The sequence below is a fragment of the Batrachochytrium dendrobatidis genome (assembly GCF_000203795.2).
Source record: "Batrachochytrium dendrobatidis JAM81 unplaced genomic scaffold BATDEscaffold_12, whole genome shotgun sequence".
Lineage (NCBI taxonomy): Eukaryota > Fungi > Chytridiomycota > Chytridiomycetes > Rhizophydiales > Batrachochytrium > Batrachochytrium dendrobatidis.
In genome coordinates, this window is record NW_006281110.1 from 425,737 (window position 1) to 446,978 (window position 21,242).

The window sequence follows — 21,242 nt, forward strand, 5'->3', positions numbered from 1 at the left end:
TTCATTTGAACCAAGACACGCATATCCGAGTGTTTAAGATATTGGAGTTTCAAAGCAACAGTCGATCACTGCAAAATGCAAGTGTTTCGTTTTACGTGAATATGGCTGTAATTCAAATACTAATCTTGAACTAGCAATACAGGCTCAAATTCCATTAGCATACAATACTACTTTCAATCAAAATGTATAGTATAAATCAAAAATATAACCTTTTTATTGTACCAACCAATGCAATGTGCCAACATACTACAAAGACTCCACAAACTTAATGGCAGCTTGCTTGACATTCTGAACACCATTCTCATCGCCATGCTTTTTCTCAAACTCAAAATACTTTTTGAAAAAAAACTTCATCTTTCTTGCTGACCATTCTCGTTGAACTACACGATCAAAAAGTCTACGAACAATCGAGATGTCACCAGCACGAATCTCCATATCGATATAAACAGACCACAGATCTGTTCGTTTTGGGCAACTGTTCATCAAGCCCTCAAATATAGTACGACCTCTTTCAGGCTCACCGTGATTGAATTCCAGTTGTGCAAATTTACTAGTAACATCCACATCTGTTATAGATTAAACATTTGCAGTAAATGTAGTTAGCACACGTTTATAGCAATACCAAAGAAAATCCAAACTACGCAGAAAACTTACGTTTGCGCTTTGGAAGACTTTGCATGCTACGGCTAAGCAGTTGTCGTGCAGCATCTTGCTTGCCATGAGTAAGCAAAAAGCAAGCATAGCTTACCCACACCTGACGACTATCTTTGAATTTTTTGCACATGGTTTGGTAGAGCTTGATACAAAGCTAGAAATTCAGCAGACACATGCCAAGCAAAAAAGTGAGTTGAATGTATCAAACAAACAAGGTGATTCAGTGTATTTCAGACAATGCACATACCTCATCCTTGCCGGTTCGTTCGTAAATCTTGGCCATATGGAAATATACTGTTTTGGCATCATTCATTTGAATAGCGCGCTCAAGGACTTTTGAAAGAGTATCAACATTGCCGTATGTGTTTTCAAGATTCAAAAAGGCAATCCATATGTTAAGTCGTTCCTGTTCTTCACGAAAGTTGATGGTTTTTAGTGCACGCTCAGCAACTTGTCTTGCTTTTTCAATTTCGGCCATATTCAAGTAAAACACCATGTACTTTATCCAGATGTAAGAGTTATTGGGCGAGCCAAGAAGCAATCGTTCAAAATCTTCAGCAGTTTCAGGTGGATGATCTCCTTCAACCAACTCAAGTTCTTTGTTGGCAATTCGCTTTTCTTCTTGTGCTCGCTCACGTTTTTTTGCACGACGCTTGCGCTTATTTTTATTTTGCTGGTCGCCGTCAGACTCATCGTCCCCGCTTTGCATAGAATCACTACTTGAATCTGAGTCCGAGTCATGCATCACAGATTTTTCAGCAGTTGGTTGTGTATCCCAAGAGAAATCTGAAGTTACAAGAGGAAGAGACGCAGTGCTTTCAGGATCCATAACAACATCATTGTCCTCGTCAAGCTCTATCATTGTGTTTTCAACAAAATCACTTTTGCCATTCATGCCACCTAAAAGACTGTCGTCGCTGTCACTTGGCGCAACATCTTGATCGTCATCAAAAACAACTTCTTCTCCACTGATATCTTCATCGTCGCTCTGCTCCATCTCGTCGTTTTCTTCATCATCAACAAAAGCTGAATCGTTTTCACTTTCTGATGACTGCACTTTTGCTTCTTCAATAGAATTTTCAAGGACATCATCATCATTAAAGCGTGAGGGTTTGATGCTGAGTGAAATCTGTTGTTTTTTTGGATTGGTACGCAGCACTACAGTCATGACCGAGTCACCAATTGAGTATAGGGATTCCAAGTTTTTTACCGGCCTATCGGCTACTTCCAGTACATGGCAAAGACCACATAATTCACTGTTTTTTAAAACAATAAATAGTCCATAGTCTTCAATGCGTCTGATAACTCCTTCTGATTTCTGCCCAACTTTGATATCTGAAAATTTAAGCAGATTTCCAGCATCATTAGTTACCAAACTTTTTTTGAAAGAAAGTTCAATTTGCTTGCTGTTGGTGTTGATGCTAATAATCCTGCCCTTGACGAGCATACCAGGCTTGAATGCACTTTTCCAATCTACAACAAACGAGTCTGAAAGTTCACACATTTTGACACGTCCGTAGATGTCATTTGTTAAGCCGACAAAACATCCTTTTTCGGAAATACTTTGAATGTAGCCCTGAACAATACTTCCTTTCTGAAAACTGCTAAATGGAAAGATTGGAAACTTTGTATCAGGCTTGAAAGCAGATTTACGAAGACTGCAATGAATTAGATTGTTTTCAGTATCAATCCTGACGACAACTGCCTGAACAAGCTGCCGAATAGTATATATATCAGTTGGAGATTCGTTGAATTCATCGGCAAGATCAGTAATATGCACACGCGCAATGATATGACTTCCAATACGAATATTGATGCCCTTTAATGGATCAATTTTTGCTACATAGCCAACAACCTTTTGACCAACAGAAAACATATCGACAGGTTTCTGGGATGCACCAACAAGAGAAAGATTGAAAGTTTTTTTTTGCGTATCCTTGAAAATAACAAAGCATTTGATAAGCTGTCCAACTGCAAAGTGCGAGGACGCATTATTGACGACATCTACATCTTTAGAAATATCCATATTGAAGACATCTCCCAAAAGTCCACCTTGAATGAGAATTCGCAGAGTCCTAGAACCAATATGTTGAATGCAGCCAATGTGCTCGGATCCTATTTCAAGAGTTTTGAGTTTGGGACGAATTTGGGAAGCTGTGGTCAATGCATTTTCCGTTGCTATGAAGCTAGGTCGAACGGTCAAATCTATCCATACTTTCTTGGGTGATTTTTTATCATTGGTAGTCATATGAAAGTGAGGTTTGAAAATATGCACTTCAATAACTTTGGCTTGCAGGGACTGGCCAATTTGGAAGGATGCCATGGGCTGTTTGGGGTCGGTAATTTGATCAAAGGAGTCAAAAATCTCGGTGGCCTGAATTCGGCCGTCGAGATTGTCGGCAATGCAGACGTTAATATACGTGTCATCAAAAGACTTTACGGTGCACTTGATCAACATATCTGGCTTGATGGACTGAAGCGAGCTCAAATGTGGATCGACAGGATTTTCAAGAACACGGTTTTGAACCATATCTTTCACTTTAGTGGCTTTTGGCAACATGGCCAGAATTCGCTGCTGAGTAAAGGCTACTTGAGTTGCGGTCCATGCTGGAACTTGCTTAATTTGAACGCTCATCTGATCACCGACTTTATAGTGTAATGATTGGTTAGCAGAAGAGTTTGAGTTTTTTGTAGAGCAGTAGAGTAGTGCACCGCAGAGTTTAGGAGAGCTAAGAACAATATAGAAATTCTTTACAAGCTTAATTTGTGCATCTACAGCTTTTCCTAAAGTGTATGCTTTTTGAGCAGCTTGGAGCTGTTGTTCAAGTGATCCAACAGACGCGTCTGGTGCAGCAACGGCTAAATCTACAATACGAGTCTCTTCGTCATAGTCAAGTACGTGGCAGGAAACAGTCGAGCCATTGGCAAGATCCTCATCATGGTAATGAATCTGTCCTTGAACACCAATACTGAGTTTGACCAGATATCCCGATGATACTTTTTTTTCAATCGAACCCTGTATAACTTGACCCAGTGTAAAAGACTTTGCACTAACTTTGGATGGAGAAGCATCAAGCAAGGCACGCTCGGAAAAAAAGTTGTCCAATCGGCTCATTTCATACTCTATAAAGTTTGAAGCCTTTTCAAGATGCGAGAGTTTCAAACTAAGATAGATATTTCCTGATTCTTGATCGGTATTTAAAACATATGCAGTGACAGATTGTCCGATTTGCAGATGCTCCGAGACACTTGATACAAAATTATCAGAGATATTTTGCAAAGATACAGCGCCTACAACTCCGCCTGTAAATTCAACAAAACAAAGTTTTCCATAAATATTACGGACAAACCCAAAGCAAACTTGATCGTTGATCATATCAGAGGCTTTGCGAACTCCGTTATCTTGCTGAACTTGGAAAATCAAAGAGTGCTTTCGGGTAATGAGAGGTTTGCCATATTTATCAATGTTGATGGCCAAAAGACCTGTAATCTTAGATCCGGTATTCAAAGAGTCATACAGCGATTGAGCAATAGTTGGATAATCGCTCAAATGGGACTTGGAAATGCTAACCAAGTCTGTATCATTCACCCTACTAATCACTGTATCTTTTGATTTGGTAACGACGATGCCGTCATAAATTTGACCTACTTGAATAGTAGATGTACCAGAAACACTGTCTAGTTTGTTACCAAGCGCTGCTAGTTTGAAGCTTGCGCACATCTTTTCATTCAAAGCATCCACCGAAACAACTCGGCATTTGATCGCCTGTCCAATTTTAAAGTGATCCTGAGGAGTATCCATACGAGTTTCACTAAATCATCAAATAGATATAAGCTAAATCAAATTGCACAAGACTAGCCAATATTGCATCGAATTGGCATGTATCACGTTAAAACATTAGCGGTACCTTAGCTCTACAATAGGCACAATTGCATGCACATTATTGTAGAATGAAACAATACATCCAAAGTTCTTTACGGATGTAATAATTCCCATTGTTATCTGTCCAGGCTGCGCTTCAGTATATGAGGTAATAGTAGGAAGCTTTGATTCCATGAGACTTTTTTTGTGTGTGAGGATCAGTTGTTTATCAGCAGAGTTGACCGAAAGAACGTGAAACGCTACGGTAGCACCCTCTTTAAAAAGTTTTTCGGGGCGAGCAATCTTGACATCAGAAAAGTGATTTGACGGACAAAAGCCGTTGATTGAATCGGTAACAGATACTACTACACCAGACGGAGTGATTCGCCTTATTTGACCCTTTACTTTAATTCCTGCTTTAATGTCCACAAGACGAAGAAATGGCTGGTTAACAATCTTTGGAGCAAATGCAATAAGAAGCAGGTTATTGCAATAGTCATGATCGACAATTCTTCCACGATGAGTGGTTCCAGTTCTGAATGCTTTATCGATTTTTGTTATATGATCATCAGCAATACGTGACATCTAATCAAAGCAGTATTCATTGATAGTAAATATTAGACATAAAATCTACAAATGTATATCTACAGCCTCAATCTTACGTGAACATAGCCCAAACGATCTCCTGGATACTGCACAAGCAGACCAAATAAAGGATCTACTCGAAGTACAGTGATGTTTTCAGAAACAGTGCCAATTTCAAAAGATTTGAAATTGGGAGATTTTTGCAAAATAAGCTCTGGGATTAAAGTCAACCCAATCTTTTTTTCAGCAGTATTCAGATAAAGAACTCTTGAAGCAACCTGTAAAATGGAATTATACAATTTTATCGAATGCAAAAAAGAAAAAAGTAAGAACCATCATCAATCCAAAAATAGATGCAGTTTAAATTGGATTAAACAAACCTTTTGGCCTTTTTTGAATTGGTTTTTAATGTCATTCTTGTCAGATATATGACCATTACCCAAATGAAACCAATCAATAGTAGCACTAAAGAATTTGAAAATATGCAATGCCAATCCATTTTCCAATACATCTTGAATAGTTGCAGTGACAAGTGAGCCAGGACGGATATGCGATAATTCGGTCATATCTGAATGTTTCATCCGAGCCGTTTCCAGGCATGCAGGATCAATAGAAACGATTATCACGCTGTTGTTTCGTTCAGTTGAAACAACAGAGCCCAGGAAAACACTGCCGAGTTTAATTTCTGGTAGACAAAAAAGGTCAAAAAAAGTAAGAGATATGATTTTGGTGTATTCTAAATTCAAGCTTACAAGACAAAAAGTCTTACCCAGCAAATTTTTAGAAGAAAGGTATGCGCTGGCGTGCTCATTTTTAAGAAATCCGCTCACTCCTTTGATGCCTAAAGATAGAATATATCCATGATCTTCCTTGCTAGTAACGCACATAGGAAGAACCTAGATATCGGTAACGTATAGGGTCATTTAACCACTCAAGCTATAATACATATATCACAATCAGTAGCATGACATCATACCATGCCAGAAACAATGTTTGTTTTTTCGATTCCCTCATTTACTGCCTCGGGTTTTAGCGATAAATCAATTCTTTTGTTTTTGGAAGTTTGATCAGCAGAAATGATTTTGCAAACAACAGATTGTCCAATTTGAAAATATGATTCGAGTGATGGGAGATCCAATTCCTAACATATTGAAATGAATATTAAAATTGTTTAGTAAATAAACTTTGATAATGCCTTTTTTAGCTGTAAACTCAAAAGCTTACATCTTTAGCTGATGAATTCATGTCTGTATCTTCGTCCTCATTATCACTGTCTACGGCTGCCTCTACTTGTTTTGAAATATAATCGGAGATCTCTGTCAACGAAACAAAGCCTGTAAGCTGGTTAGGCAAAGACACCACCATCTCAAGAGAATTGATATCTTTTACTACGCCAAGCAGGCACATGCCCACATCGAGTTTCTGAAAATCATAGTAGCGAGTGTCGAGTTTAACGTGTCAGTCGAGCTAAACAAGCTATTTTAAACCTGTAGTAATCTTACCTTGTATGAGAGTATCGGTACAGTCAACGCAGTAAAATCTGTTTTTGACTTCTTGGGTAGACTAGACTTACTATCAAAGTCATTGTCTACAATGCGTTTCTTTGATTTTTTGTTGAATTTGGCTTCACTAGTCAAACCATCTGTTTTTTGAGTGCCAAAAGAATCAGCCTATAATAAATAGCATGGTTTATAAGTTGTATAAGTGAAAAGTAAGTTTGATCAGAATTGTAGCATAGAACAATCGTATATGCAACAGCTTTAATTCTGTATATCAAACTCGAATGAATACACGATTCAACCTTGGCGCAACAGTGCAAAATGTCATACATACCCCAAAAAGAACATCTTCCTTTACTTTATCGCTAATATCTCTGTATTCTAATGGATTGAAATCAGACGCACCACCACGAGGAAAATCCTGGAGTTTGGTGCTAACCATTTGTTTTAATTCCTTTACCATTTCAAAGTCCAGCAAAAAAGTTTTTTCAGAAATTTAAAATATTCGGCTTGTCAATTTTGAATGAATTTAGCACGTGACCATATTTTGCATTTGCAACAATATTCATGTAAAGCACTTGTATCTTGCAGTGACTGGAGTATTTGAATATTTGGTACGATTTCTTATTAAATATCGACTACTTTGATCAACACTTTCAATTCTTTAATAAACAGCGTTCATCTGTGATGCACACAAACTATAAACCTAAACCAAAATTATCCACTTTTTGCATAGCCGTACATTGTACGATCATCAAATTCATAACAATCCAGATATTGGGTTTGTTTTCAAACTATACAAACTCATGTATCCTAAAAACTCGGAACGCTTTAATTCAGAAAAAGATTGTTTATTTCAGGAATGCAACAATTGTTTCCATGTCCATCACCAGAATAAACATTAGCCAACTAATGAGTTTTGAAGACACAATGTTGTCCAGTAAACTGGCACCAATCATTTCAGGAGACTAGATGTTTATTATATATTTGATATTCTTATCTAGGTTTTATTTTACGTGAATACAGTCACAATAGTTTGATTACTGCTATTAAATAGTCGAGTCGGATCAATGGCAACAGTCAAGTTGGGATCGCTGCTAATCAAGACACTCTCTAAGCCAGTAGCTATTGCTATTAAATCAAGTGTATGACTTGCTATTTAGTCAATAGCATGTGCTGTATCCTATTTTCATAGGTTTTAACAAAGTGATCTAACCTATGAATTAATCAACTATGCAACATGTTTGATTTAGGCCAAGGTAAGGATCGGCTTAAACAGCTATTTTATAAAGCATGCCCAATTGAACCTTGTTTAGAGTTTAAATATGAATCGATAGAGTTGGTTAATTGGAACAGAAATGAGATCATCTCGATATACTGATCAGAATATTTGTGCTGATGGCTATAGAACAATCCTCGATTCAAGGCATTCTGCATTGGAGTAGCTCAGGTAGGAAATGCCAATTGCATATCTATCATTCTAGATATTCAATGCCTTTACAAACTCTCAATGAGACTATTTAGACATACCATAGAATGGATCTTGGGCTCAAGATGCGATTCAATGATCGTGGTGCTCAACATCATATTCGGCCACTTAATGATACGAAAGCAGTTGAAGTAGGTGCGGACTTTATGTCAGAAGCACTCTTGTTTACAATCGCTGCATTGACTATAGGTGAGTCGGTGTGTACCAATAAATGAATGTTTTTTACTAGACTGATCGCTAGGAATGATGAACTGGTTTATAATCAGTGGCAGAAACATGGCGATCTACTCGCAATTCTCGCAATCGCACTAATGCTCTCAATGAGTCTGTGGATACTCTCGAGACTGTGACTGGGAAAAACCACCTGACTATAGCAGAGCTGAAGGAACAAGTAGAGGATTTAAGAGAAGAACTAGCCGCCTTTAAGCAGGAGTTTCAAGCCCGTCAAGAATCGCTACCAATAGCAATCAACGAAACCAATGGGTCTGTACTTGCTTTATCTGCTTATCCCATAGACAGTAATACAAAAGATGCTTGCATCAACCACCAAGATCATGATTCAACCCAAAGCAACAAGCTCATAGCGTAATAAAGTAGTTCAATAAAGCAAAACCAGTTTTATTTTAAACATTTACAAAAGAATATGTGCATGTGCCGGCCCCAACGAACATGAATTCCGTTCGCCAAGACCGCGCTAATGCTATGCACTGGGGTTTGATCTGACACAAAGCTTTATTACATGGCGTCCGTCCACCCATTAGGTAAGAAGATGGAGGCTGCTTGACAGCTGTGTTCGAAAAACTCAAAGAAAATAAAATTCACAGCAAAAAACTTGCCTTTATACCTTGTTTTTCAGTGTCCTCAGGGCATAAACGGGTCTAAATGAAGCACAAATGGATGAATTCAAGGGCCGTTGAAAAATATATAGTTTCATTTGATAGATTGGCTTAATATAGCAATGATGGTTGTTTTTGAGATGCCTATTCAAGTCTTGTGCCGTTCATATCAACTCAGATCGCACCTTTATCAACCATACCAATTAACAAAGCGCGACCATAAACTCTTAAACTTGAGCATTTTATTAGACATTGTACAACCATTGTTTTCTTTTGTTTGGCTTTAACCATCTTTGTGCTCAAGACATACTTGGACGAGAAAAAACTCAGTAGACGCATCTTATATCACTCAATTCATTACAATCAAATATACCATAAAGCACCATGTCGGTACCACCAAATCGTCCACAGGAAACTAGCACAAACCTACTGCAGCGGCTAGCTCATAAAAGTGCCTCAAGTGAGTACTACGATGAATCATTAAACGGCAGTCATCAGTCTAGAATTCTCTCGTTAGGTACAACGCGTACCACTGTTGGTCTTGGTATCATAAGTCGACCTGTTGTATGGACAAAACAGTCTACTCTCCAAAAAAGCACAGCTAATGCATACATGTCTCAGCCAATAGACATACATACTGAAGTTCATGTACCGCATTCTTCTAGATGGGGTGAGTTGAAAGACTCTGGCACGCCGTCCCAGTCCAGTACCAGCAGCATTTTGTTAAACCCACCCGCATCCAATGCCACTCAAGGCTCTGTAGCAGGTGCTGTTGTTTGTTCAAGTGGGGCTCCTAATACAGGACATTCAATTGAAAAATATACACCATTTGATATATTTAAAAAATCTGCTACGCATCTTAGTGCGCGCCAGGAGTCGATATCCGCACAAACATCAGCCATTATCAAGCCCTCGGCTGAACAGTATTCAAATCAAAAGTCGCCAAATCCATATGAGCTTAATCTATCACAAATCAAATCAAGTGGGACCACAAATACATATTTGAAACAGTCGGGCGTTATGCCATCGACCACGCATTCTTACAAAGATATTATTAAAAACATGGGCCGTCCATTACGTGGTCCAATTCTTCGAGAGTTTATTGCGCATTACCTATATTTTTTGCTCATTCTTTTTGTCGCATGGAAAACCTCATGGGCACCGCAAATTAGATTCCATTTTGCCGTAGCGTACCTCTTCGAGTCATTTTTGACTATCAATATTTCTAGAATGGTGCTATCCCGTATGCCTGCCTCGCTCATACCCTACTATCTTTCCTTTGCGCCTTTGGTCACCATTATCTTTATATCCCGCGAAGCTCATCAAGTTGTGTTGCTGCTTTGGTTTATTTCGTTTTTCATCATCTTTCTCCAATCAGGCCAGCCACATCTCCTGCGTCACATTATCATATTCTGTGTCATCTACTTTTCTATCTATATTGGTGTGATCTCCATTATGAAATATGCGTACGACCTCGAGTGCCTATATCTCTACTGCAGTGCCAATTCGGCGGGACGTATCGTGTTCTTACAAGAAGCTGTTCTTATTTTTGGTTGTGCTTTTGTCATGGTCATTTTCGGGTTTCTTGAACGGTTTATTCTTCTTAACACGTCCATTCTTCTTGACCGTGAAAATTATATTCAACATCTTTATATCGCCAATATGGATCTAAAACGACAGCTGCGCACTGCAAAAACAGACAACGAGGTAGATCTCGAAGCGCCGCTATCTCGTGCAGCACAAATTCTTAACGAGGTCAAAGAAATCCAAGATCTTGATGAAAGTATTATTACAGAGTTGGACTTTATTATTGGGCTGTTGTCTTCAGATAAACTATTTCAGCCGGATTTGTTTCAAAATTCAAACGATAAGGACGTGCACGATTGGCTCAAGGATATGCTACTAACAGAAAAGAGTGTGCCAGAATCTGCCATCGAGGCCAAGGAAAATACAGCACCTATTCCTGCAATAACACTCAACGTCTTTTCAACATCGTTATGCCAAGTGGGCATTCGTGCGTTCCAAATCCTTGACACTGCACATGATAATCCCGATTTTGACGTGTTTGATTTAGAAGTGGTAACATCTGGCCACGCACTTTATTTTATGGGGTGGTATCTATTCCTCAAGCACAGATTTGCAGAAAGAATTGGCATGGACGAGTACAAATTTCGTAGTTGGCTAATCAAGATTGAATCAGGGTACAGAAGAAGCAATGTGTATCACAATTCTACTCATGCAATCGACGTTGCCCATTCCCTAAACTACTTTACAACACAACCAAAGATTAGACAGATGCTAAAAGTGGATGAAGAGTTGGCTGTATTGATTGCACCCATTATTCATGACTACATGCATCCAGGCGTCAATAATGCTTTTTTGATGGCCACATCGAATGCTTTGGCATTGAGATATAATGACCAATCCATTTTGGAGCACTTCCACTGCGCATCATTATTTGAAATGACTAGCAACAAAGAGCTGGATATTTTTTCGTCATTATCACTGGATCAACGCAAGTCTGTGAGAGAAATGGTTATATCAATGGTGTTGGCTACAGATATGGCGTTTCATTTTGATTGGATCGGAAAGTTTAAAAGCAAGTTAAATGGCGCTGGGTTTAATTTTGAGACCAAATCTGACAAGAAGATTATTCTAAATATGGCCATCAAGTGTGCAGATGTCAACAACTCTGCCAAATCACAAATATGCTCAAGGCGCTGGACTCAACTTATCATGGAGGAATTTTTCAGACAAGGCGATGAAGAAAAAGCACGTGGAATGCCTATATCTACTTTTATGAACCGCGAAACAACCGATGTCCCCAAATGTCAGCTTGTAAGTAAAAAGTATAGCTTAAAGATACAGTTAAAAGACTGTTGGATACCTGAAAAAACAATGCTGATGCATGGAAAATATACTAACTTGTGGAATTCAAAACACAGGGTTTTATCGATTTTATTGTCTTTCCATTATACGAGACTTGGTCAGGATATATGAAGGAAGACGTAGATTTTCATATTAAAAATATCCAGGCCAACAAAGCATTTTGGAAATCATGTTTAGAGAATCCATCTCTTTATACTCCTGTTCCGTTGGTATCGTTTAATGTTACTCCAGCACATCAGCTTTTGACCGCGACTGCTTGTAAAAGGATGTCATTCGCTATTCCGACAGATGCATCGATTCCAAATAGCAGTGATTCCAATCATCAAAATCATTCTAAAACACTCGCTTATACTAGCACTGAAAGCCCACAAGACCTTATTGAGACGTCATCGTCATCTGCAGATTTACAACCACCCCATCTAAACCTCACCACTACTCATGCATCTACAGTATTACCCATGCTGGCCATGGGTGCTTCACAATTAACCGTGCCTTCACATCTACGCCAGCAGCAAATACCTCAGCATGAACCTCACTTTACACAACGGACGTCAAAAAATATATTACCCTCAATGACACCCTCGAGCAGCGATTTATAACCATACTCGCGTAAAATGAAACATTTTTGTATTCATTCTGCGGTTTAAACTTTTATTTTGCTCGATAATAAACAATAGTTGAATATTCGTTACACTTTTCTATTAAAATCTACCGTCTCCATACACATGTTGAGTTGTGTGCTTGGCATTTCTCAACCGATCCATTCTTTATTATGCTCGAGCAATTTTCGACAGGGTTTAATCATGGACAATATGGAGCTGTGCAATAAACTTGCATGCTTTGCCATGCTACTGTGTTGAACAGTTGGCAAACCATGACAAACAAGAGTTTGTACTTGTAAAACGGGATATTGTTCAAAATAAGATGTGTGTTTGGAAACACTTTATCAATGTGATTGTTTAACAAGTCTTGCAATACTGTAGCGTTTGTTGATTTGTCAATCAGTCTCCAAACACAACGATCTTGATATGTTGCACACAACATTGAGCTACAGCTTTGATCGAGATTGTTTTTTGAATGTTGCTCTTTTTTCACTGTTGACATAGCCATGTATTGTACGATACCAAGTTTAAACTTGCATTTATACATTGCAAGCCAGATATCGAGGGTTTGGATGGTTTGATGCTGTCAGTACAACTCTACAAATCCATATATGTTGTCTTGGAATCACAGATACGTCGCGTTCTAAAAAACAGATTGCACGGTTCAGGAATATTGAAACAGTAATGTCAACATTTGTCCAGTTTTTAATACAAGAATGAGCAGAAGGTACACTGTTTTCCAGTAAATGTATTTGCAAACATTCATATAAAAACAAGTGTCACTCGTATTATTCAATACCAAACTGAACAGTAACAATGATTTAGCATCAACTATTTTCAATTATTTTACTTGTACACGATAAGCTACTAACAAAGCCATGAGTTTTTACATTTACAGTGGTGAGAATGTCAATTTGACGGAATCATAGATGTAATGACAACATCCAATTTCAAATTAAAAAATAAACTGCGTATGATCAGATAAAAGACATACTTTTCAAATCTAGTTCAAATCAGCTTTAAATAGTGTAAAGAATTCAGCAGACACGTTGATTATCATGGCTGCATCTTTATTATAAGTATTCGTCGTGTCAGAGTATACAAATTTAAGGCACAGATGATAAATCTGGCTGTTGTGGCTTGTGTAGGTTCAAATCAAAATCACTAAACCAAACTGGTTTGGCAAGTAATTTTGAAAGTCGATAATCTTCTAAATTAACATCCATCGAAGCAATGACGGGTTTAACATATTCATTAGTTAGTGGCAGTAAAAATGGATTGTCTCTCAATTCAGGATATGGAAGCGATATTGTATCCACTTCCAAGTGAGCGGGCTTACTATGTAGTTGATTGATTGGATATTAAACAGGGTTAGCAATTCAAGCGTATCAGATAATATCAAACAATTTTGAACACATGCCGTGTAGATACTTACAAATCTGATGCATTTGGATTTTTATCCATGGAGGCCAGCCACGTTTTATTTACAGCTTTTTTAGCTCTAGGAATTTTTTTAGTTTGGATTATATTACCATGGTCTCGAGATTTGTAGATAGAGCCAGAATCCAAATGTAAATCGTTACAGCTATTTTCATTGGTTTCTTTTTTCAAATTGCTCGAGTTGTTGATTTGAACCAAATTTGAATACTGTGTTGATTTTAAGCTTGAATTCAAGGACTTGCAATTCAATGAATGGATTAGATGTGTTGCAATATTCTAGCCAACGAAAGCACACTCAAATATTTACACATTGGTCATGTCAGTTGCTTACTTTGGAAGTAATCCTGCGCATAATTTCTCGGGTATCGTCAGGCGCATCCAAGATTACTGTTGCCATGGCTTGAACAGGATCAAACATGTGTTGGGAAACGGCCTTCATCTGTAATTGAATTAGACGTGATGAATGCAATGTTGGATGGTCCAAAATTTGAGATGAAGCAGCAGCCTTGCTTGGATACTGAGGAAGCAAGTGAGCAGATGCCCATGGGGTGGCATGAGTATTGTTTTTATCATGAGCAAGTCCTTTTGGAATGGCATTGCTAGTTTGCTGTGGATCCAGACCAAGTTTTGCTCGTGTACGTGGATCAATGACTTTGTGTGGGTTAATTTGTTTGAGCTTAGATGGCCTGAAAGTGTTGGTTTGGATAAAAGAGGTAGGATTGTGATAACCTATACCAGTAGGTTGTGAGGTTGAGGTAAAGTCGAGTGGATTTTGCTGGGTTTGAGAGTTATCTTTGAGCGGATATGGCCCAGAAGTTTGTAATGGCGAATGTTCCACTTGCAAATGGTGATTAGTGGTAACATGAGTGTTTAAGTGGGTATGGGATGGATGAGGGTGTTGATTATGAATCATCCTGATATGTAGTGTCCGAACAGGAGTCTAATGTCTGCAGCTGAAGACAAAAAGGATGAGAACGCAAAAGAATATATTTCAATTTGAATTTGAAACCATTTGGATAACATTGACCAAGCGGTAACGCAGATCTTCAACAGACTGGTCGTGCCAATCAAGTCAGATTGTCGTTGTGTTACAGAAGATATAATCAATGGCTGATTCTGTTATTCAAATCAGTAAATGAACAATTTAGTCAATATTTGTAAAACAAGATTGATGATAATCTGATTGATATCCATTTTCATGTCCTTTATCACCAACTGTAACAGATTAAATTAGTCACGTAAAATAGAATACTTTTGTATTCATCTTGCAATGGCTTTTAGAATAAACAGTGTTTAGATATTTATACATTGACTATTTCAATTCAACAAACACATTCATGATATAATACAAAATATAGTTTTAAAGTAAAACTATCCACATTTGGTAGTCATACATTGTACAATCATCAAATTTATAATCCAAGTACTAATTTGACTGTTATCAAGGAACTCATTACTGTTGTATCATACACTCGCGTCCTAATTCAAGTAAACACAAATCATCATACTAGGAATGCGACTCTGCATGCCATTAGTTTAATGTTGTAATGTATGAATGAAGAGTTGTAGATGAGCTGATATTAGTGTTGAGCGTGATTAGGAGTTTCTGGTTCATAACGTATTCCAGATTAACAGAGTACAAGCGACACGCAGTGACATTGACCAAGATGGATCGAACAAGAAATAAAAAACTTGCTATAAGCAGATCATATAAATGGTGCAAGCAAACCATCAATCTGCAATTGTATTCAAATTCAAGTGACTGACTGATGGATTTTGCAGTTTTCCTTTCAACCATCAGATTGTTGAGTTGGTAAAGAACGTCATGGGTGTTCCAAAGGTTAGACCTTGTTCAAACTGGCTAGATATTTCTTTTATCTACTGGAATCTATATGTTTTACTTGGCTGCTATCTATGTAGTTTTAAACATGTAATCAGCTGTTGATATCAACTTTTGATGGTGTCAAGATGTATTGGTTCATGCATTCCTTGACTAGAGCGTTACTATCACTAAGAAGCTGGATTACTCTTCTACTTAAACTTTCTTATAGCCTGTATGTCTGACTTTTCATCCCTAGTTATACTGACTCCGTCATGTCCAACTTAGTTCTTTCGTTGGATCAGCGAACGCTATCCGTTATGCAGCGAAATCATCCAAGAGAAGCGAATTCCAGAATTTGGTTTGTAAAATCACTTATGGTTTGGATATCCATAGTCTTGCTTGCTATAAAACGATTTGTGGTCAACTGGTCGCATCATATCAACAACTGACACTTGTATTGTGTAATGGGTCGCAAATCTTATTTTAAACCATGTTAGACAATCTCTACTTGGATATGAATGGAATTATTCACAACTGCTCGCATCCAAACGACGACGATGCCTCGTTCCGCATCACTGAAACCCAGATATTTTTGGCCATCTTTACTTATATCAATCATATTTTTACCACCATTCGCCCCAAAAAGCTGTTCTTTTTAGCTGTGGATGGTGTCGCACCTCGTGCCAAGATGAACCAGCAACGCTCTCGTCGCTTTAGATCTGCTTACGATGCAAAGCTTAAAATGGATGAAGCCATTCGAAATAATCACGAACTTCCATCTGAACCTCCTTTTGATAGTAACTGTATTACTCCAGGTATCTATTCTTGCTTTACATGCCGAAACCATCATGTAGTTTGACTCGACCCTTGAACTAAAAATTTCAACTTGTGCATGCTTTGGTAATAGGGACTCCGTTTATGAGTCGACTGCAAGAGCAGCTAAAGTATTTTCTCAGCAAAAAAATTTCCGAGGATGGAGCTTGGCGCCATGTGCAAGTGGTTTTCTCTGGACATGACGTGCCTGGTGAAGGAGAACATAAGATTATGGAGTATATTCGAACCTCAAAATCTTGTCCAGATTACCAACCCAATTTGCGTCATTGTCTTTATGGGCTTGACGCTGATCTGATGATGCTTGGTTTATTAAGTCATGAGCCGCATTTTTCTCTTTTACGAGAAGAAGTGACATTTGGACGCAAAAAACACTCTAGCACTCCCAGCCATCCCGAGTCCATCACGTTTTTTCTACTCCACCTATCCTTGTTTCGAGAGTATCTTGATCTTGAATTCAACTCTCTTAAAAATGTTCTTCCATTTGAGTATGATTTTGAACGCATTATCGATGACTTTATCCTTTTAGGGTTTTTCATTGGAAATGATTTTTTACCAAGTCTACCTGATATGCACATTAATGATGGTGCACTTCCTTTATTATTCGATGCCTATAAGCAAATACTTGTCAAGTCGGATGGATATATCAACAACCATGGCATTATTGACCTAAAGCGTTGTCAAACTCTTTTTGACGAGCTTCGTAAAATGGACTTTGAAAAGTTTAAAGCTGCAAATAGCGATAGCATGCCAGTCACTTCTTCAAAAAAGAATTCTAGATCTCATAGGGCTGCCACTACTTTATCAATTACCAAGGAACAGCACGACTTTGTTGTTCAAATCCGCGATTTTGTTCTTGATCAAAAATCTGCGGATGGCTTGGCACTCGATGTGACTTCCTATTCACAAACTACTCGTGCGTTTGTGTTTGATTTTGCTCGTGAACTTGGCTTGCAATTTTCGCTAGATGCCGAGGATGCCGAGGATGGATCTGTACTGCATTTCATTACGCTCAACTGGTCAGATGACGAAGACATTGATGATCAAGAAAGTTTCAACGCTCGTATGCGTGTGTTTAAAAAATACATTACTTCTAACGTTCATACAGATTCAGAATCAAACAAAACCGCAGAGGATTTGGAAGCTCAGGTGCTACTTGCTTATTCGGATCATAAAAGCCTGTATTATACAGTAGGTGTATATGTTGCAGCAATCAATCGGTATAACGATAGTCTACATATTCATTTTATTTACATATTGTATTTTTAGGAACGATTTGGTCCTAGCTTTACACAGCCAGAGAAACGAAAGGAAGTTGTTGCGCACTACGTGACAGGTTTACAATGGGTTTTATCTTACTACTACCAAGGAGTACAATCGTGGGGATGGTTTTTCCCGTATCACTTTGCTCCAATGATTGATGGTGTGTTGCTGTGATATTATTGAGTTGTGTTTATTGTACTATTTTGTGTTTGACTAGTTTATTTTTAAACATTGCCAGATCTTGTCGATATATCGGAAATCAAACTTCAATTTGATATCGGAGTACCATTTTTTCCATTTGAACAGCTTATGGGGGTTTTACCTGCTCTCAGTAGACAGCAAATTCCTCCAGTTTTTCAAGTAAGTGATTTGTCTGCAAAATAATCTTTAGCCAATCAACTATTAGAATCAATTTTCAATGTGTGTAACCTTGATTTGTTTTTCAATGCTACTTTGCTATGTTAGGATTTGCTTGTAGATGCCAACTCTCCCATCATTGATTTTTATCCAAGCGAGTTTGAATTGGATATGACAGGAAAAAAGTCGGACTGGGAAGCCATTGTTAAAATCCCGTTTATTGATGAAAAACGACTGTTGGCTGCTATACGGCGTATGTATTATATGACTACTTTTATGCAAAACACAGGCTATAGTCTACATTAATAACATAATATTACAATAGCACGTTATAAACAGCTTACAAAGGATGAAAAGGCTCGCAATTCGTTTGGCTGCCCTTTTTCGTTTTGCTATAACGATCTTCAAGTACCACAAGTTTACAAGTCTCCGCTTTCGTCTATACATTCTGGTATGTGTAAAGTTTGATGAGTCTTGTCGGCATATATACTTGAATAGATGATATTTCAAAGATACTGATAGTGATTTGATGAAAATTAAAGACATTCAATTCTGCAAAACAGAAATGAAAGAGTTCATTCTCCCTTCTGTTAGCAAGACCGGGTTTTTGCATGCTCTTTGCCCCGGTGCGTTCACTGGGGAAAATTTACTCCCTGGGTTTCCTTCGTTAAATACAATCCCGTATACTGGAACTTTAGCCTTTCACGATGTTTCTATATTTAATTCAAAAACCAAGTATGCATTTTAATGACTGAATCACTGCTTACAACTTTAATTCTTTATTCAAATTTGGAGCTAAAATATAAATTGGACGTCTTGCTAATATGGTAAACTTTTTTGCTCATCAGAAACAAGAGCATGACTATTACTCTCAAAAACCCCATTGAAGACCAATCCAGGGAAATGGTGGCTCGTGCATTGATTGGACAGAATGTTTTTACAAGCAAGTATATTAAAATAGTCATTTCAAGCTATAGGAGTCGCGGCATTTACTAGCCATTCTAACATGCTTGCAATTTAATACTTAGATTGGCCATTTTTACAAGAAGCTCTAGTTGTTTCCATTTCAGACACTGATTTTGTTTATTCAATTAATGAAGTTGCTGGCCGTGTGGATGTTGTCAAGAATCCCAACACCCAAGCTAGCATTGATCGTTTTATGAAGGCAAGCAAGACCATTGAAGACATGTATAGCACGAAATGTGGTACAATTATTGGACCAATAGAAACGATTGTGCATGTCAGGCCCTTACAAGGTATAGGCAAATTGAATTGAATTGCTAAAAGTCTGCAAGATCTTTTTTGCTATATTTATCAAACCATTTTTACCAACTGTTTGGACGTGTGCTGTAGGAATGAAGCTTTTGCATGATGGCTCTTTTGTCAAGCAGTTTTCAGAAAAACTGCATGATCAGGCTCTTCAGACAATTGTTGTAGACCGTAAATACGAAGATCCTCGCTACAAGGTAATTTAGCCAACTGCTTTAAATCTGTTGCTTATTTTATTAATTTGCTGCTGCTTAAAATATTTCTTTTTTAAAATTCAAATAGAACAAACCTGCACCTGCTATTGACGTGGAGTTTCCTTTGGGCTCGACTGTATTTCTTCTTACACCAAGCCATTATGGCGTTACCTGTAAGGTTAATGGGCACCATCTTCAAAATGAAACTGTAGATGTTCTTGCAGAGGTAACAGTATATTTATGACATGTGCGTCGTTTTAACTTTTAGTCTGAATGACTGACTAATCTTTGTGCTGAAGATCTGCCACACTGCTAGCCACACTCTTTTAAAAAATATTATTGCTAAAGAAGAAGAATCAGAGCAATATGTACCAGGATGGAAAATTGGAAAACAACTTGGAATAACATCTCTGAGTATTTCCAAAATTTGTACTAGTCTTTTCATTCTTTTAAATGAGTCTAATCAGCGCTTCAACGTGGGACTGAATCTCAAATTCGAATCTCGCAGCAAAAAGGTGCTTGGATATAGCCGTAAATCACAGCAAGGATGGGAGTACTCCAAGATTGTTATTGATTTGATTACTGAATACAAGGTATACTTGCGTTTTTTGACTTTTGTGGCAGACTATTTTGCAATATTCATTTCATACCTTTTTGCTTTTTTACAGTCGCTATTTCCAGAACTTTTTACTTATCTTGATCGCAAGATGAACAGCAATGATTACTTTAAAGACATTGATGTGTTTCCTTCAAAGATTGCAGCGGCAAGGATGTCTGCTTTGAAACAATGGCTTCATGAAAAAAACATCAAAGGTTTAGTACACGTATCATTGACAGCAAATTCGCTTAAAAAAGTAAGTTGAAATGCTGTATATTATTGGCGTAGAAAATATACTGTGATGACTGACATGTGGTGTAGAATACTATTGATAAAATTCAAAAGGAATTGAGCCATCAACTCAATGGTCCAGTTGAAACAAATATTCTTCCTATCCAAGCGATTCCTCGTTTTGTAAGTTTGAGATGCTTGTGCTCAAGTCATTGCTAGTTTATGATTGATAATCCAATTTTTTAAATGCGATATTTTACAGCATATTTTAAGTCCCTCTCATTCAAAGTTTCGACTGTTGCATCAAAAGTTTGAGCTAGGAGATCGCGTCAAGTTTACGATCGAAGAGGGTGGCATTCCTGTTGGTGCTAAAGGAACTGTTGTGGGTTTTGAAGGTGATTTCATAGATATTTTACTGGATCTTCCAAATATGATTGCGACCGATCTCGATGGCCGCTGTAAAAAAGAACATGGAATTATTGTCCATAAATGGGCGTGCCTTAATTTGACTACTCATCAGCCACCACCCAAACCTGACTCGACAGAACGTCCAAAAAATACACCATTTCGACCTGTTTCTACATCCAATGCACCATTGCCTTCATCGTGGAATCGAGCACCTACAATCTTGGCTCGACCTGCAAAAGGTCAATCAACTGTATCTAATTTTTCTTCAGATGCCAGATTGCATTCCACTGTGCCTCAGCAATCTGTCAAGCCTGCATTAAATAAATCGCAACATCACTATAAGCCTCAGACGACTCATTCTGATCAGCGCGTTTATCATCAACAGCAGCACGTACCCCAGCATTTACCCAATG

General features: G+C 37.9%; 4 protein-coding genes across 4 annotated transcripts; 2 read left to right on the forward strand and 2 right to left on the reverse strand.

Annotated features, from left to right (window-relative positions):
* Positions 1-246: 246 nt before the first annotated feature.
* Positions 247-7,042, reverse strand: BATDEDRAFT_13567 (uncharacterized protein; the record flags this gene model as incomplete). Its single annotated transcript, XM_006681264.1, has 13 exons — positions 247-566; positions 655-808; positions 902-1,440; positions 1,624-3,271; positions 3,860-4,466; positions 4,563-5,101; positions 5,179-5,379; positions 5,482-5,669; positions 5,796-5,997; positions 6,078-6,242; positions 6,326-6,523; positions 6,604-6,743; positions 6,931-7,042. The coding sequence occupies 13 exons, from the start codon at positions 7,040-7,042 to the stop codon at positions 247-249; spliced, it is 5,013 nt and encodes a 1,670-aa protein (XP_006681327.1).
* A 628-nt stretch (positions 7,043-7,670) lies between these two features.
* BATDEDRAFT_27190 (uncharacterized protein) lies at positions 7,671-8,678 on the forward strand (the record flags this gene model as incomplete). Its single annotated transcript, XM_006681340.1, has 5 exons — positions 7,671-7,745; positions 7,854-7,859; positions 8,009-8,050; positions 8,125-8,278; positions 8,356-8,678. 5 exons carry the CDS (start codon positions 7,671-7,673, stop codon positions 8,676-8,678), a joined length of 600 nt encoding a protein of 199 aa, XP_006681403.1.
* A 2,305-nt stretch (positions 8,679-10,983) lies between these two features.
* On the forward strand, positions 10,984-11,984 carry BATDEDRAFT_2204 (uncharacterized protein; the record flags this gene model as incomplete). Its single annotated transcript, XM_006681246.1, has 2 exons — positions 10,984-11,763; positions 11,871-11,984. Coding segments are annotated over 2 exons (894 nt in total), but the record flags the coding sequence as incomplete, so codon positions are not given.
* A 1,483-nt stretch (positions 11,985-13,467) lies between these two features.
* On the reverse strand, positions 13,468-14,856 carry BATDEDRAFT_35864 (uncharacterized protein). The gene is made up of 3 exons (XM_006681395.1): positions 14,188-14,856; positions 13,852-14,093; positions 13,468-13,754 (listed from the first exon to the last, which is right to left on the reverse strand). The coding sequence occupies exons 1-3, from the start codon at positions 14,767-14,769 to the stop codon at positions 13,523-13,525; spliced, it is 1,056 nt and encodes a 351-aa protein (XP_006681458.1). The 5' UTR covers positions 14,770-14,856; the 3' UTR covers positions 13,468-13,522.
* Positions 14,857-21,242: the final 6,386 nt, after the last annotated feature.

Excerpts from the sequence above, each read along its gene's own strand:
- BATDEDRAFT_35864 (XM_006681395.1), bottom strand. The coding sequence starts at position 14,769 with ATGATTCATAATCAACACCCTCATCCATCCCATACCCACTTAAACACT. Across the intron at positions 14,094-14,187 it reads TGCGCAGGATTACTTCCAAA|TCCTTGAATTCAAGCTTAAA; the intron begins GTAAGCAACTGA and ends TTGAATTGCAAG. Across the intron at positions 13,755-13,851 it reads AATCCAAATGCATCAGATTT|TAAGCCCGCTCACTTGGAAG; the intron begins GTAAGTATCTAC and ends TCAACTACATAG.